At 33.8% G+C, this 17725-nt stretch overlaps 1 protein-coding gene across 1 annotated transcript; it reads left to right on the top strand.

Moving 5' to 3' along the window:
• Nucleotides 1-4707: 4707 nt before the first annotated feature.
• On the top strand, nt 4708-13593 carry LOC143062624 (prefoldin subunit 5-like). The gene is made up of 5 exons (XM_076234286.1): nt 4708-4828; nt 9038-9172; nt 9503-9577; nt 11262-11367; nt 13410-13593. Exons 1-5 carry the CDS (start codon nt 4754-4756, stop codon nt 13496-13498), a joined length of 480 nt encoding a protein of 159 aa, XP_076090401.1. The 5' UTR covers nt 4708-4753; the 3' UTR covers nt 13499-13593.
• Nucleotides 13594-17725: the final 4132 nt, after the last annotated feature.

Below are 17725 nucleotides of genomic sequence, written 5' to 3'. Positions count from 1 at the left end.
TAAGGCAAATAGGGATAAAATGTGTGTGTTTTAAAGACAAATTAATGAAAACTAGCTAGTAAGGAATGAATAAAAACAGTTATCTCTGGTACACACTGGATGGAAACAAGATACTTTAACTTTATCTTGTTTTTATATTACCGGTATGTGTTCCTGTGGTTAAATGTATAAATATTAAAAGAGAATATTAGCTGTCAAATTCTTGTTCACCGATTTGACTCAAATTATAATATTTTATATAAACACTAAAAAGTGTATCCAAATTATAAAAAAAGTCTAACATAAAAGATTTACAATGCATGGACTCGGTAATATCTATCAGCGTTTCGTGTGTTAGTAATTTAAAAGTGTAATTAATCATCAAGGCGACCTCTGAAAACTTGCAAGTGCATAATAATTAAACTATGGGTTGTGCGTGGCGATTGTTGGGCGTTCAGGCAGTTAGCTTCATCGTTTTTGTGCAATAGCTTATAAAACCATTCAAACAATGCTTATCAAAAATTAACATGTTGCTATTGATGAATAAAGAGGTCAAGCTCGATATTGATGATTTTTCACATTTGTCCTTCGATTAAGAGCGATGGTCTTCATTGATTGGAAAATGGCATTTATTTCGTTTGAAATCGTGTAATAACTGGCGAACCGTTTAACCGATATTTTTCAACTTTTTGTATGTTACAGCCGATTGCATTGGGTGTAGGTAAAGGAAATAATGACTTCACGGTTAAGCTAGAAAGCAAACTAAGCAAAGATATTTCCTTTACCTACATACTCAATGCAATCGGCTGTAATTGTTGCAAATGTTGGGGTTTTTTCAATTTGGAAATTGCTGCCCGGAAAGTTACACATCTGTCTCTCCGGAGTATTGGGAGTATTTGATAATAGGAATATAGCACTGCATGTGATTATTGTTTCCATGCAATAGGATGAGAACTTTTCAACTATTGTTTTCTTCTTCATCAAATTTTATATGTTATCACTGTTGTCAAAATGAAAGTAAAGTCCTACGTTTGCAATTTTCAATTTTGTCGTTCAGGCCATGATTTAGGACCCTTAGAGTCTTTAACAATGACACTTATAATGGTAATAAGATAACTCGGTTTGTTGTCATTTCGACAGCCTCTTGAAGTTATTTTTGTAAGTTTATGGTCAATAAATATGTAAAAGTTGATAAAGCCAACAAAACTCTTAATTCCACAAGTTCAGTTTGGTAGTGGTTTTATGGAGGATAACGCTTTAAATTTTACTTCCATAGGAAACCTACTTTAACTTTATCTCTACCAAATGTTTGCGCGGCCGACGAAAGTCAAGAACTCTAGCTGTAAGTGCTCGTCTTTATACTTGGACGGGTTTTCCTGAAATAAAACTTAGTGTTGGTTGCTTCAATGATTGAATTATTCAAAGCTTAGTGACTATGCAGAACGCATCTATCCGTTAAACTCGAAATAAAGGCTACAACAGGATATACCCCATATATCATTGATTTTATTTTTGCTGGTCATATCTGAAAAGGTTTATTGAATAAGACAGAATAATAAGATGTAATTCTATTATTTTACAGTTGCTTAAAGTTCAGCAGCAAATGTTTCGTGCAATCATTGAATCACCGGCACAGAACAACTGCAACGCTATTACTTGCATCAAACTATGATGCTGTCTACTGAAGTTTAGGATGCATAAAACTAGTCGTTCTATCAGATTTGTAAATTTTCATTATGAGATCTGCAATTGTTAAAGTAAACACCGACAAGTTCACCTAAGGTTGTGGACAGCACAGCACTACATACATAGACACAAGTCAGGTCAACCAAAAATGACAGCTGCTTCATGTGAATCAGATATGAATAGCTACCACACACACGTGCTAGAGAAAGTCCGTAGTCATTGGGTACAAGACTCAGATACAGGCATTATATCTGGGTACTTTAAGATGGATACTTTTTGGATACTGTAGTTTAAATAGTATAGTTTATTTAAATAAAATTTTATTCAAATAAATTGAATTGGATTGATTTGAATAAAATATTGTTTAAATTAAACTAAACTATTAAGCAACTATAAAATGATAAAATTACATCTTATTATTTTGTCTGATACAGTACTAAATGTGGATACTTTCTGGATACTGTTAGTTGGATACTTTCTGGATATTGTTAGTTGGATACTTTCTGGATACTGTAAGGTGGACTTTTTAAATACTGTAAAGTGGTTACTTTCTGAATACTTTCTAGATCTGTAAGGTAGATTCTTTCTAGATACTTTTTGGATAATGTAAGGTGGATACTTTTTGGATTCTGTAACCGGGTGGATACTTTTGGATACTGTAATTTGGATACTTTGTAGGGACTGTAAGGTGGATACTTTCTGGATTCTGTAAGGTAGATTCTTTTGGATACTATAATGTGGATACTTTGTAGGGACTGTAATGTGGATACTTTCTGGAAACTGTAAGGTGGATACTTTGTAGGGACAGTAAGGTGGATACTTTGTAGGGACTGTAATGTGGATACTTTCTAGATACTGTACGGTAGATACTTTACAGGAACTGTAAGGTGGATACTTTGTAGGGACTGTAAGGAGGATACTTTGTTGGGACTGTAAGGTGGTGACTTTGTAGGGACTGTAAGGTGGACACTTTCTAGGGAATATAAGGTGGATACTTTGTAGGTACTGTAAAGTGGATACTTTGTAGGAACTGTAAGGTGAATACTTTGTAGGTACAGTAAGGTGGATGCTTTGTAGGGACTGTAAGGTGGATACTTTGTAGGGACTGTAAGGTGGATACTTTGTAGGTACTGGAAGGTGGACACTTTCTAGTGACTGGAAGGTGGATACTTTGTAGGTACAGTAAGGTGGATACTTTGTAGGGACTGTTAGGTGGACACTTTCTAGGGACTGTAAGGTGGATACTTTGCAGGGACTGTAAAGTGGATACTTTCTAGATACAGTAGGGTAGATACTTTCTAGATACTGTAAGGTGGATACCTTCTAGGTACTGTAAGGTGGATACTTTGTAGAGACTGTAGGGTGGATACTTTGTAGGCACTGTAAGGTGGATACTTTCTAGGGACTGTAAGGTGGATACTTTGTAGGGACTGTAAGGTGGATACTTTGTAGGTACTGGAAGGTGGACACTTTCTAGGGACTGGAAGGTGGATACTTTCTAGGGAATGTAAGGTGGACACTTTCTAGGGACTAAAAGGTGGACACTTTGCAGGAACTGTAAGGTGGATACTTTGTATGGACTGTAAGGTGGATACTTTGTAGGTACTGGAAGGTGGACACTTTCTAGGTACTGGAAGGTGGACACTTTCTAGGTACTGGAAGGCGGACACTTTCTAGGGACTGGAAGGTGGATATTTTCTAGGGAATGTAAGGTGGATACTTTCTAGGGACTATAAGGTGGATACTTTGTAGGGACTGTAAGGTGGATACTTGGTAGGGACTGTAAGGTGGATACTTTGTAGGGACTGTCAAGTGGATACTTTGTAGGGACTGTAAGGTGGATACTTTGTAGGGATTGTAAGGTGGATACTTTCTAGGTACTGTAAGGTTGATACTTTCGCGAAGTCATGATTTCTTTTCATAAATGTTTGGCTTTGAGCGTTCCTGCATGGTGAAGGTAAATCCAGAAAAGCGCTGGACGCATGAAATTATTAAACTTGTTATTTTCAACTTTGTAAACCAGTACTAGCTATAGTATTAAAGCGATATGCCACCAATAGTATACCGCTTTTATGTCTAAATGAAACACTTAAACTCAAAACAACTTTATAGACTACTGCATGAGTTCATACTAAATTTCTCAGTTTTATATGAAATGTATTTTTGATACGAAATAACCATTGGTCATCTACTTGTGTACACAAACGATAAAATTTATTTTAAATACTGTATACAGCTTGATTGAAACTACACCTATAATTATATTGTCTTAAATTTATTTGTGTCATTTTCTAATGGCCGGTTTATTTAGCATTTTTAGCTTTATCATTTTTTGGGAAAATGGAATCGAATAAAGTGTTGATGTCAGTTTTTCTGTTTAATTCAAACTTTTATATACTGGATGTTGCCAACTAGATTTATCTTGATTATTTTCATCGTTGGTTTGCTATAAATTTAGCAAAGATGACAAAAGAATTGATAAGACTGAAACATGTCAAAGTGGCTTGGTTCTTCATGGTGCAAAGAAATATATCCTTTACATTATTAAAATTTAGTAAATCTTTACTACACTCAAGGATTTGTATAGTAACACTATACAAATCCTTGCTACACTGAAAAATAACTATATATATGTAATAAAAAGTAAATATTTCGAGACCTAATTTCTCTTATATATATTTTAAAAAATATCAACAAATTGTTTGTGACTTTCTGTCCGTTTACCTTGGATAATAATAGGTCATTCTAATATTTAACCTAGTTATAGTTCAGAGACATTTTATTCTTTTTAAGCCTTACACAACGAAATCGAGAACGAAATATAAAGCGCTGCATGATAACACTAAATTATACAAATGTAATGTACTTTTAAATAATTCCATAGAAATAATCCAAATCGAATCAAAATTTCCTTTTTGATTTGTTTTCCTTATTCAAAACAGAAATATTGTTGGATACGCCATGCAGTTCATAAGTGATCCTCCGTCTATCCATTTATTTTGGTCCGTTCCTATACTATAATATATATTTTTGTTTGGTCTTGAACTATTTCTGTCCACTTATTACTTCCCTTGGATAAAATACCGACATGGCGACACAACAAATCGACATCGCCCAGTTGCCAATTGAACAACTTAACCAATTGGCTAAACAATTAGACCAGGTTCAAACTTAGCATTACTAAAGTTTCACATTTATGTAACCCGCACACCAAAATTCGAAATAGAAATTACAATAGAATAAGCTTTTTGATCATTGTCATCGACATCGTGCTATTACATGAAATATTTTAAATAATTATATAATCCTTTTCAGAATTCTATCGGGACCGATTTCCCATTTAACTGACCACATATTACATTATCAAGCCCATGTATCTCCTGTAGTTGTGATCGCAATACTGGTATAAAAATTTTGTACCAGTATTGTCACTTTTAAAAAAAACACAGCAATACTGGTACATAAAAATTACTGATGTACCAGTATTTTAGTTGTATTGTTGACTATACTTAAAGATTTAAAATGAAAAATGATTTTTGAAGCAAAATTGGATATTGAAGATCAAAGGGAGGTTAAATGAACTCAAAAAGATTGTAGAGGATAATTGTGAAATCTATTAACAACCAATTAAAAATAATCAAAATATATACTTGTACAAATAAACAAAGGATTATTGTTATTAACTCATATTATTCAAATAATTGTTAATTATAATATAAATATTTGCTAAAAATTTTATGATATTTCTATAATTTATTTAATTCAATTTAGATAAAAAAATAAAAAATAAAAGCTTATTATCAGAGTTATTATTTAATAAATTCAAGCAAATAATTACACTTTAAGGTTCTCATTACTTGACGTTCAATTGAAAATGAAAGTAATAATCTTATTATTCATTTTATGTATTAAAAGACAAAATAAATCAAAGAACTATTTCATGTGGAAGTTTATAAAATGAATGTAGAAAAGGCTTGAATTGATGGGTCTCTGTGAAAATTGTCCAAACATGAGTAATTAAGGCCACAATTAAAAATATATCAGTTTGCCCAAACCCGACAAATGATGACTGGGTGTGGGTAGGTAGGTAGGCAAATTCCTTTTTTTTTTTTTTTATCAGAATTTGCATGAAAATGTTAAAACAGTACAATGTATATCTTTTTTTCAGTCAAACAATCGAAAGCCATGAATTTAAGACCTCTATAAATTAGTCTACTATATAGAATTAAATCACTCAACAATAAACTGAACTTTATTTATAATGTGTAGACTTAAACACAAAATAAACACTGAGACTAGAATAAAAAATGAACATTTTTGTCCATATACTGAGACTTAGAATAAAAAAATCAACATTTCAAAGGTATCTTTTCACAGTAAAAGTAGCAAACTTAAGTTTATTGTCAAATTCCTATACAACCTCAATAGATAGCTCAACATGCAGACTTCTAATACGTTCAGGTATTTCACATCCAATTTTTTATGGTAATATTCTTTATAAAGCACAAAGGTGTCAGTATTCACCTCAGAAACTTACAAAACCTTTGAATAGACTTATTAAGAAGGGATATAATTACGATACTGTTGTCAAGTCATTAAAGATTGCATATTTTGGCGTTAATATTGAGTCACTGATAAGGTCTTTGCATCGGAACTAAACACATTTATTCTAAAAACAGTTGTTGGCATGACACGGGTTATGTTCTTCTCATATATGTTATGATGGTATGATACTAAACCCCTAACGGGAAGGATTGTGCCTGATGTTCATATGATGAAATCATTATCTTTCAGTCAGTTTAATTGAAGTCTGGAGCTGGCATGTCAGTTAACTGCTAGTAGTCTGTTGTTATTTATGTATTATTGTCATTAGGGCCCCGCCGACGGCGGGTCGCCCTATAGTGATCAGTCTGTCCGTCCGTCCGTCTGTCCGTCCGTCTGTCCGTCCGTAACACTTTCATGTCTGCTCCATATCTAGAGAACCGTTATGATTTCATACTTAATACTTAACATGATTATTAACCAACACCAGAGGGTGTGTCATGTTGTATGTACAACTTCCTAGGTCAAAGGTCAAGGTCAAAAACTTTGGTTTCAGTTGACAACCCTGTGTCCTGTGGTGAAGATCATGTCCGCTCCATATCTAGATAACCATTATGATTTCAAAGTTTATACTTGACATCCATTTTAACAACCACCAGAGGGTGTGTCATGATGTATGTACAACTTCCTAGGTCAAAGGTCAAGGTCAAAAACTTTGGTTTCGAGTTGACAATCCTGTGTCCTGTGGTGAAGATCGTGTCCGCTCCGTATCTAGATAATCGTTATGATTTCAAAGTATATACTTGTCATACATTTTAACCACCACCAGAGGGCGTGTTATGATGTATGTACAACTTCCTAGGTCAAAGGTCAACGTCAAAAAAACTTTGGTTTCAGTTGACAACCCTGTGTCCTGTGGTGAAGATTGTGTCCGCTCTATATCTTGAGAACCGTTATGATTTCAAATATTATACTTGACATCCATTTTAACCAACACCAGAGGGTGTGTCATGATGTATGTACCACTTCCTAGGTCAAAGGTCTGTCTGTCTGTTGGTCTGTCCATCGCTAACAAATTTGATCCACATTATATTTTGAGAGGACAGCTGTTATTATTTCATACTTTATACCTGACAAACATTTTCAACTTAACATATATATTAACCAACACAAGAGAATGTGTCATAATGTATGCATCCTAGGTCTAAGATCAGTCTGTCGGTCTGTCCATCCGTTCGTTGTTCTTAACAAACTGTGTCCGCTCTACCTCTCGAGAACCATTAATATTTCATACTTTATACTTGGTGGGTCATAATATATTGAAGGCATAATTCTAAAAATATGTGACAAATATCAATTGGGCAGCACCTTTAAACATATTGTTCAAACATCAATCCATATATCCAGAAGTCACCTTAGAGTAGTAAACAATGAGTTCACATCATGCAGTCATATCACTATTATACTATGAAAGTAAGATGAGAATATTTATCAGTTTTAACTTAAAATCTTAGATCAAAATCACACATGAGACTATGTAATAACTTCAAATAATGCTTCATATCAGATTATCCATACAACTTATTTACCCCACGTTATTGACAGCGGGGCCCACAGAGATGGCTCCCATCTCAATGATATCTAGTTTTGTTTATTTTCTTTGGTTACATCTTCTGACATCAGACTCGGATTTCTCTTGAACTGAATTTTAATGTGCGTATTGTTATGCGTTTACTTTACTACATTGGTTAGAGGTATAGGGGGAGGGTTGAGATCTCACAAACATGTTTAACCCCGCCGCATTTTTGCGCCTGTCACAAGTCAGGAGCCTCTGGCCTTTGTTAGTCTTGTATTATTTTAATTTTAGTTTCTTGTGTACAATTTGGAAATTAGTATGGCGTTCATTATCACTGGACTAGTATATATTTGTTTAGGGGCCAGCTGAAGGACGCCTCCGGGTGCAGGAATTTCTCGCTACATTGAAGACCTGTTGTGACCCTCTGCTGTTGTTTTTTATTTGGGTTGTTGTCTCTTTGACACATTCCCCATTTCCATTCTCAATTTTAGGTTCACTCATGTCAGGCTCGAAAGTTTGTAGCCCACTGTTGTTGGATACAGTAACAACTACGTCATCAGTTTTCTGCATGTCCATCTCATCAGGATCGGCAACCTCATCAAAAACATCATTCCAGGTTTTCCTTTTGTTAAAGCGATGAAGCCTATTAGACACAATAGGCTTTATTTTTTGGTTTATTTTAAGAAGTACAGACGACGACAGCGTAAAAATACTGTCTGCCATGACACATGTTTTGCTTCTTTACTTAAATGTACATTCATTAAATCAGAAGATAAATACCCAGAACATTGAATATCGATTAACTGCGTCTCTTACACGCTTTCTTTTAATCTTATTCACAGTTACTTTCAAACGCAAAGACAACGAGTATTAAGTTTTATACGATGACGGAGTGGACACCAAAAACTCTGAAGAAAAAAAAAAGAATTTGAGTGAGCGTTGTTTTTTTTAGGACAGTCACATTTGGGCAAACATACAATATTTTTATTTTGGCCTAAAGGGTTGCAGGTACATGAAACTTACAAAAATTAATTTTGAATTAAAAAAAATTGATCATACTGAATTAAAAATTGAATATTATATTGTATAGATGTAGATAATTGTTGAAGAAAGACAATATTTTGACATCTAAAAGTTTCTTCTGTTTTGTATTGTTTGTTTGCTGTAGTCTCCTTAATTATGCTGTGCATGTGCTTTTATCATTAATATAGGATTAACTTAATGTTATATATGTTTGTTTTACTATATTTTCAGGAAATTGAATTATTCTCAAGTTCCATGAACCAGCTGAAGCATGCACAAAATAAGTTTGTAGAATCTCAAGAGAGTCTGAACAAAATTTCACCAGAAAGCTTGAGCAAAGATATACTGGTTCCTCTGACTGGTTCTGTATCCTATTGTCAAACTCAAAAGTTATTTTTATTTATAAAAAAAAAGTTTATTCAGTATTTAATTGCAAAATATTTTTTTGAAGATTGTCAAGGGAATACTGACTGTCCTTTGGCTTTGGAAGGGATTTGACAAAGGATTTAAACAAACTTCAATAGGTGTGCTTATAGTTTGTGTAGGACATTCTCACAGATATTTTACAGAAAGTTTAAATTAAACTAAGATTTCTTAATCATTCACATTAATACATGTATCAGTGTTTAAGAAAACTTAATTTTCAATAAAGCCAATAATTTAGCCACCATAAACATTTATCTTAACTTAATAAAGATATATGTACCAGGACAGCTGAGTGATGTACAAAATGTCATGGTTGATATAGGGACAGGATATTATGTAGATATGGTAAGTCTTTGTATTTCATGTACAAAATGTAATGGTTGATATAGGGATAGGATATTATGTAGATATGGTAAGTCTTCATGTACAAAATGTAATGGTGGATATAGGGACAGGATATTATGTAGATATGGTAAGTCTTCATGTACAAAATGTAATGGTGGATATAGGGACAGGATATTATGTAGATATGGTAAGTCTTCATGTACAAAATGTAATGGTGGATATAGGGATAGGATATTATGTAGATATGGTAAGTCTTCATGTACAAAATGTAATGGTGGATATAGGGACAGGATATTATGTAGATATGGTAAGTCTTCATGTACAAAATGTAATGGTGGATATAGGGATAGGATATTATGTAGATATGGTAAGTCTTCATGTACAAAATGTAATGGTGGATATAGGGACAGGATATTATGTAGATATGGTAAGTCTTCATGTACAAAATGTAATGGTGGATATAGGGACAGGATATTATGTAGATATGGTAAGTCTTCATGTACAAAATGTAATGGTGGATATAGGGAAATGATACTATGTAGATATGGTAAGTCTTCATGTACAAAATGTAATGGTGGATATAGGGACAGGATATTATGTAGATATGGTAAGTCTTTGTATTTCATGTACAAAATGTAATGGTGGATATAGGGATAGGATATTATGTAGATATGGTAAGTGTTTCTATTTCATGTACGAAATGTAATGGTTGATATCGGGACAGGATATTATGTAGATATGGTAAGTCTTTGCATTTCATGTACAAAATGTAATGGTGGATATAGGAACAGGACTTTATGTAGATATGATAAGTCTTTGCATTTCATGTATTATGTAAGCACAGTTACACACACACTATGTAGACACTGTGGCTCGGGTATTACGTGGATTGGTGATTATATTTCAAATATTGTATTATCATGATTATTAAAAGATTTTAAAAACTAAAAACTTTTTGGCAAAACATTTGCTTTTAAAGAACATTGCCTACCTCAACCTATATGCTTGATACATGTATGTTGAATAGAACAAATGGTATACTTTTGAGGTTACAGTAAAATCATGTAAAGGAATTAAAATAGAAGCCATAAATTTCTTGTCACCTACAAATGTATGCACATTAGTGTGCTTTTGATTCATGTCACTAATTTAAACTCATATCAATGACAGTTCTGGGAAGTGACTCGTTTAAAATTTTAAGCACATTGAATCAAAAGTTAGGGTCACAGCATATTTAAATCGCTATTAAAAATATATGACAGCAAACAATGACAACAACTGAAGTTACTGAATTACAGGCTCGCTGCTCCTGATTTAGGATAAGCAAATACCATGAATATAGAATATTGTGGGAATAAATATGTTTGGAAGTGCTTATTCCTCACCTTTACATTGGACAGTGGTGTACAATCACAACATAAGAATAAACTAAAGAAATCAGTTGAAAAATTGCATGACTTATCAGATTGGCATGAAGCACCAAAAAAAAACCCCACAATAAACAAGACAAACAGTCAACTTTCCTGGTATTAAAGCATTACTGTTTGCCATTAATCTTGAACTTTTTTGAAGGATTATTCAGTAGAAATCCTTTATATTAAATTATAAAAGCTCAGATATCTTTTGTTATCCATGTTATCGTTTTACTCAGTTGTTTATTACCTTATTTGGTTTTTTTTCACAGGATGTTAAAAAAGGGAAAGAACATTTTAAACGAAAGATTGAGTACATAACTAAACAGATAGAAAAAGTACAACCCTTACTGCAGGAAAAGTATAGGATGAAACAAGGTAATAGTAACACAAGGCTGTCAGACTAATACTACTGATTGTATCAGAATTATTTCTGTCTGAGGTTTAAGAGTAGGATATTGAAAATAAAATTTGATATTTTAACATGATTGAAGTTAGTTTTTAGAAAAAACAGTCATGAAATCCATTTGATTTTTCATTAATAAACTTTTTTAGCTCACCTGGCCTAAAAGGCCAAGTGAGCTTTTCTCATCACTTGGCGTCCGGCGTCGTCCGTCGTCGTCCGTCGTCCGTCGTCGTCGTTAACTTTTACAAAAATCTTCTCCTCTGAAACTACTGGGCCAAATTAAACCAAACTTGGCCACAATCATCATTGGAGTATCTAGTTTAAAAAATGTGTCCGGTGACCCGGCCAACCATCCAAGATGGCCGCCATGGCTAAAAATAGAACATAGGGGTAAAATGCAGTTTTTGGCTTATAACTCAAAAACCAAAGCATTAAGAGCAAATATGACAGGGGTAGAATTGTTAAACAGGTGAAGATCTATCTGCCCTGAAATTTTCAGATGAATCGGATAACCCGTTGTTGGGTTGCTGCCCCTGAATTAGCAATTTTAAGGAAATTTTGCTGTTTTTGGTTATTATCTTGAATATTATTATAGATAGAGATAAACAGTAAACAGCAATAATGTTCAGCAAAGTAAGATTTACAATAAGTCAACACCACTGAAATGGTCAGTTGACCCCTTTAGGAGTTATTGCCCTTTATAGTCAATTTTTAACCATTTTTCATAAATCTTAGTAATATTTTACAAAAATCTTCTCCTCTGAAACTACTGGGCCAAATTAATCCAAACTTGGCCACAATCATCTTTAGGGTTAGTAGTTTGAAAAATGTGTCCGGTGACCCGGCCATCAAACCAAGATGGCCGCCATGGCTAAAAATAGAACATGGGGTAAAATGCAGTTTTTGGCTTATAACTCAAAACCCAAAGCATTTAGAGCAAATCTGACATTGGTAAAATTGTTTATTAGTTCAAGATCTATCTGCCCTGAAATTTTCAGATGAATCGGACAACCCGTTGTTGGGTTGCTGGCCCTGAATTAGTAATTTTAAGGAAATTTTGCTCTTTTTGGTTATTATCTTGAATATTATTATAGATAGAGATAAACTATAAACAGCAATAATGTTCACCAAAGTAAGATTTACAAATAAGTCAACATGACTGAAATGGTCAGTTGACCCCTTTAGGAGTTATTGCCCTTTATAGTCAATTTTTAACCATTTTTCGTAAATCTTAGTAATCTTTTACAAATATCTTCTCCTCTGAAACTACTTGGCCAAATTAATCCAAACTTGGCCACAATCATCTTTTGGGTTAGTAGTTTGAAAAATGTGTCCGGTGACCCGGCCATCCAACCAAGATGGCCGCCATGGCTAAAAATAGAACATGGGGTAAAATGCAGTTTTTGGCTTATAACTCAAAACCCAAAGCATTTAGAGCAAATCTGACATTGGTAAAATTGTTTATTAGTTCAAGATCTATCTGCCCTGAAATTTTCAGATGAATCGGACAACCCGTTGTTGGGTTGCTGGCCCTGAATTAGTAATTTTAAGGAAATTTTGCTCTTTTTGGTTATTATCTTGAATATTATTATAGATAGAGATAAACTATAAACAGCAATAATGTTCACCAAAGTAAGATTTACAAATAAGTCTACATGACCGAAATGGTCAATTGACCCCCTTAGGAGTTATTGTTCTTTATAGTCAATTTTTAACAATTTTCATAAATTTTTACTAACATTTTCCACTGAAACTAATGGGCCAAGTTCATTATAGATAGAGATAATTTTAAGCAGCAAGAATGTTCAGTAAAGTAAGATGTATAAACACATCACCATCACCAAAACACAATTTTGTCATGAATCCATCTGCTTCCTTTAATATTCACATAGACCAAGGTGAGCGACACAGGCTCTTAAGAGCCTCTAGTTTTAATTATTTTCAGTTGTTATGGAGATTTTATGTAAAAAAATATTAAAGAAATCCATTTTATTATAATCCCTTCTTTTTTCAGTTGTTATGGAGATTTTACAGTACAAAGTTCAGCAAGCTTCATTACAACCGGCAGCTGCTGCCAATGGAAGTACAGTTGCCACTAGATGAAGTGTTCAGTGACAATGATTTATGTTTGTCAATGACTTTTTATACCATTTTTCATTGTACTCCATCTAAATTATATGATTAAACAGTCTCAGATACTTTTGTTTTATATGTACAAACTCTTGAAGAACCTTAGTGATATATACTGATCACTGCCATAACTTACTACTAGCTTGGGTTCATAAATCAGTCATATCTTGGAGACTATTATTTTTCCTGGTTGAATTGTCCGCTGAAATTTCATTGATGCAGAACATGTTTTTAGTTAAAGCAAAAAGTTGAGTTTTAAAATAACACTATCTTTTGAAATGATCAACTTTTGTTGCAGGAGTTGAAATTGAAGTTTTATGGAAAATTGCAATATAAGCAATAAATTTGCTACATTTTTGTACAATATTTGTCTTGGGTGTGTTGAAAGGCGCAGAATGTGAGACATACAGATTACAAATAGGTGGTGGCAGCAACAGTGTAAACTGCTGAAAAAAAACCATTCTATTTAAGGTAGAAGACCAAGATGCTCCATACCTTGTATGCAGATACCTTATGTTACTAAGTTTTTATCTGTCATATATTCACTTTTCTTGACCTCATTTTCATGGTTCAGTGACTGCTTGAAAAACATTGCTGTTAATTGTCAAGGGAAATTCTCACTTATTATAAGTTATAGTATAACTATATGGTAAATAGGTACCATGCAATGTCTACATGTCCGTCAAGTTGGTTCAACCTAGCCTCAACCTAATTTCATGGTTCAGTGATCAAAGTTAAAGTTACAATGTCATGTCTGTATCTAAAATACTATAAGCAATAGGTCTAATATATATGGTGTCTGGCAGGTTCATAAGACCTTGACCTCATTGTCATGGTTCATTGGTCAATGATAAGTTTTCTTGATTTTTTCAGTTTATATTAGATACTATAAGCAAAACGACATATATGTTTAGTGTATGGAATGATTATACTTTAGGTGTGCATGTCTGCTTGGCAGGGAACATTACCTTGACCTCATTTCAATGGCTCAATGGGTAGAGATGGGGTTTATTCTGTTTCTTGGGTGTTATAAGTGGTAGGACCACTTAATGAGGGTAGTAATGGGGGTACATTCATGAAGGATAACAGTACAATTCTTGCCAAATGACGTTAGGGGTAATATTTGGTGAACAACAATGAAATGTACAATTTCTTTTAGACAATTAAAAAAATCAGCTGATTTTGATGCATCACATTAAATTTTACCCAAAAATGATAAATATTTGAGACCTCCGAAGAATATTATGACCAATCATGTAATTAGGGTTATGGCTAGGGTAAGAGTTAAATTAAAATATACAAGTAAGATTAAAATTGAATGAGGGCTACAATAGGGTTTGTCTTAGGATAACAAATTAACAACAATAAACAGCATAAGTCAAAACATAAACACTCAGCATTACAATAAGGGTTATGGTTAGTGTTAAGGTTGTGGTTAAATTGAAATTCAAATAGGATTAAAATTGAGTGAGGGATGCAATTGGATTTGCCTGAGGATAGCAAGTTGACAACAACAAACAGCATGATTCAAAATATAAACACTCAGCGTTACAATTAGGGTAATGGTTATGGTTATATTAAAATTTCCAAAAAAAAATAAAATTTAGTGAGTGATGCAATTGGATTTGCCTGAGGATAGCAAGTTGACAACAACAAACAGCATGATTCAAAATATAAACACTCAGCGTTACAATTAGGGTAATGGTTATGGTTATATTAAAATTTCCAAAAAAAATAAAATTTAGTGAGTGCTACATTAGGGTTTGCCTCAGGTTAACAAATTGACAATACCAAACATCATAAGTCCAAACATAAACACTTAGTGTTACAATAACGGTTATGGCTAAGGTTACTGTTAGGGTTATATACATCATTATGGTTAAGGTTACAGACATCATTGAAGTTAGGGTTATCTACATCATTTATGTTAGGGTTATAGACAGCATTAGGTTTAGGGTTATACACATCATAAGGGTTTGGTTATTGACATCAAAAGGTTATCTACATTATTAGGGTTAGGGTTAAAGACATCATTAGGGTTAGGCTTAAAGACATCATTGGAGTAAGGGTTATCTACAGCATTAGGGTTAGGGTTATAGACATCATTTGGGTTACGGTTATAGACAGCATTAGGGTTAGGGTTATCTACTGCATTAGGGTTAGGGTTATAGACATCATTTGGGTTAGGGTTATAGACAGCATTAGGGTTAGGGTTATAGACAGCATTAGGGTTAGGGTTATAGACATGATAAGGGTTAGGGTTATAGTCAGCATTAGGGTTAGGGTTATAGACAGCATTAGGGTTAGGGTTATAGACATGATAAGGGTTAGGGTTATAGTCAGCATTAGGGTTAGGGTTATAGACATCATTAGGGTTAGGGTTATAGACAGCATTAGGGTAAGGGTTAGAGACAGCATTAGGGTTAGGGTTATAGACATCATTAGGGTTAGGGTTATAGACAGCATTAGGGTTGGGTTATAGACATCATTAGGGCTATAGACAGCATTAGGGTTAGGGTTACAGACATCATTAAGGTTAGGGTTATAGACATCATTAGGGTTAGGGTTATAGGCAGCATTAGAGTTAGGGTTATAGACAGCATTAGGGTTAGGGTTATAGACATCATTAGGGTTACAGGGTTAGGGTTAGGGTTAGGGTTAGGGTTAGGGTTAGGGTTAGGTTAGGGTTTAGGGTTAGGGTTAGGGTTAGGGTTAGGGTTAGGGTTAGGGTTAGGGTTAGGGTTAGGGTTTAGGGTTAGGGTTAGGGTTAGGGTTAGGGTTAGGGTTAGGGTTAGGGTTAGGGTTAGGGTTAGGGGTTAGGGTTAGGGTTAGGGTTAGGGTTAGGGTTAGGGTTATGTTAGGGTTAGGGTTAGGGTTAGGGTTAGGTTAGGGTTAGGGTTAGGGTTAGGGTTTAGGGTTAGGGTTAGGGTTAGGGTTAGGGTTAGGGTTAGGGTTAGGGTTAGGGTTAGGGGTTAGGGTTAGGGTTAGGGTTAGGGTTAGGGTTAGGGTTAGGGTTAGGGGGTTTTTACTAGACTGCAACTGAGTTGCACTAAGGGAGATAATTTGTTTACAAACCTGGCTGATATGAAATGAACCCAGAAAATAAATTCAAGTGACTTTGTTGTATTTGCGCATGTACATACATACATACATACATACACACATACATACATACATACATACATATAAAAAAGAAGATGTGGTATGATTGCCAGCGAGACAACTATCACCAAAAGACCAAAATGAAACAGACATTAACAACTATGGGTCACCGTACATAATAATTACATATATACAGACAGACACACAGACTCAAAAACTGACAGACATACATTATCAATTATATACATACATGGACTTATATCTTATATAACCCTATAAGAATGCATAATTTGAGGTTTATAAGTCTACGGTTACTTATATTTATGTCGCAAAACAATTAAAAGCGACACCATTTCATATGTTTTATGATATTCTGACAATAAAGTAATATTTATGAGTTTATATGGATTCTCAGACACAAAAGTGAAGAAATGAAGGTTTCAGGTTGCTGTATTTGTTGGCTGTATCTATAAATGGTGTCAAAATCTATCCTTTTTAGTGATACTTCTGCGCTGGCATGAACATTTTCTTCTTATGATGGATATTTTGACACAAAATGAGACCTGTATAAGTGTACGGTTACTTTTATTTGTGTCGATAACAAAAAAAGGCGACAGAATTTCTTTCTTTTGATTAATTTTCTTGTATCGGCTTGGTAATTGAGTACTCTTTGTACCTCTAGATTGAATGTTGGACATTTAAGTGAAGGATTGTAAGTTTCAAATGGCTATATATGTTGTTACCATCAGTATAGGGTGCCAACATTGACCTTTTTCTTGCTGATTCTATACCGGCATCATATTTTATTCTTTTGGGTACATAGTTTTGAGTCTACAGAGTCTAAAAACCTTGTCGACAGATATAAAAAGAGCAAACATTTCTTCTTTTATATGATATTTAGGTACTTGTCTGCTAAATGCCACATGCTGGAGTGTTTGACTAATTTTTTTTTTTTTTTTTTTTTTTAACTATATTGATTTCCCGTTGACTTTTACTCAACCTTAATCTTTATTTCAGCATATGTTGGCTCTTATTGAAGATTAGGATTGAGGTTAAGCATAAGGTTAATTTTAAGGTTAATTTTTCGTTAACCGGTTA

The sequence above is a fragment of the Mytilus galloprovincialis genome, chromosome 2 (genome assembly GCF_965363235.1).
Source record: "Mytilus galloprovincialis chromosome 2, xbMytGall1.hap1.1, whole genome shotgun sequence".
Taxonomy (NCBI): Eukaryota; Metazoa; Mollusca; class Bivalvia; order Mytilida; family Mytilidae; genus Mytilus; species Mytilus galloprovincialis.
The sequence above is the reverse complement of the archived record's forward strand: the minus strand, read 5'-3'. Positions and strand labels throughout refer to the sequence as shown.

Bases quoted from the DNA above. Each gene is read 5' to 3' on its own strand.
- LOC143062624 (XM_076234286.1), top strand. From the start codon at position 4,754: ATGGCGACACAACAAATCGACATCGCCCAGTTGCCAATTGAACAACTT. The intron at 9,173-9,502 runs GTATCCTATTGT...AACTTAATAAAG, and splicing joins TGGTTCCTCTGACTGGTTCT to ATATATGTACCAGGACAGCT. The intron at 9,578-11,261 runs GTAAGTCTTTGT...TTTTTTTCACAG, and splicing joins CAGGATATTATGTAGATATG to GATGTTAAAAAAGGGAAAGA.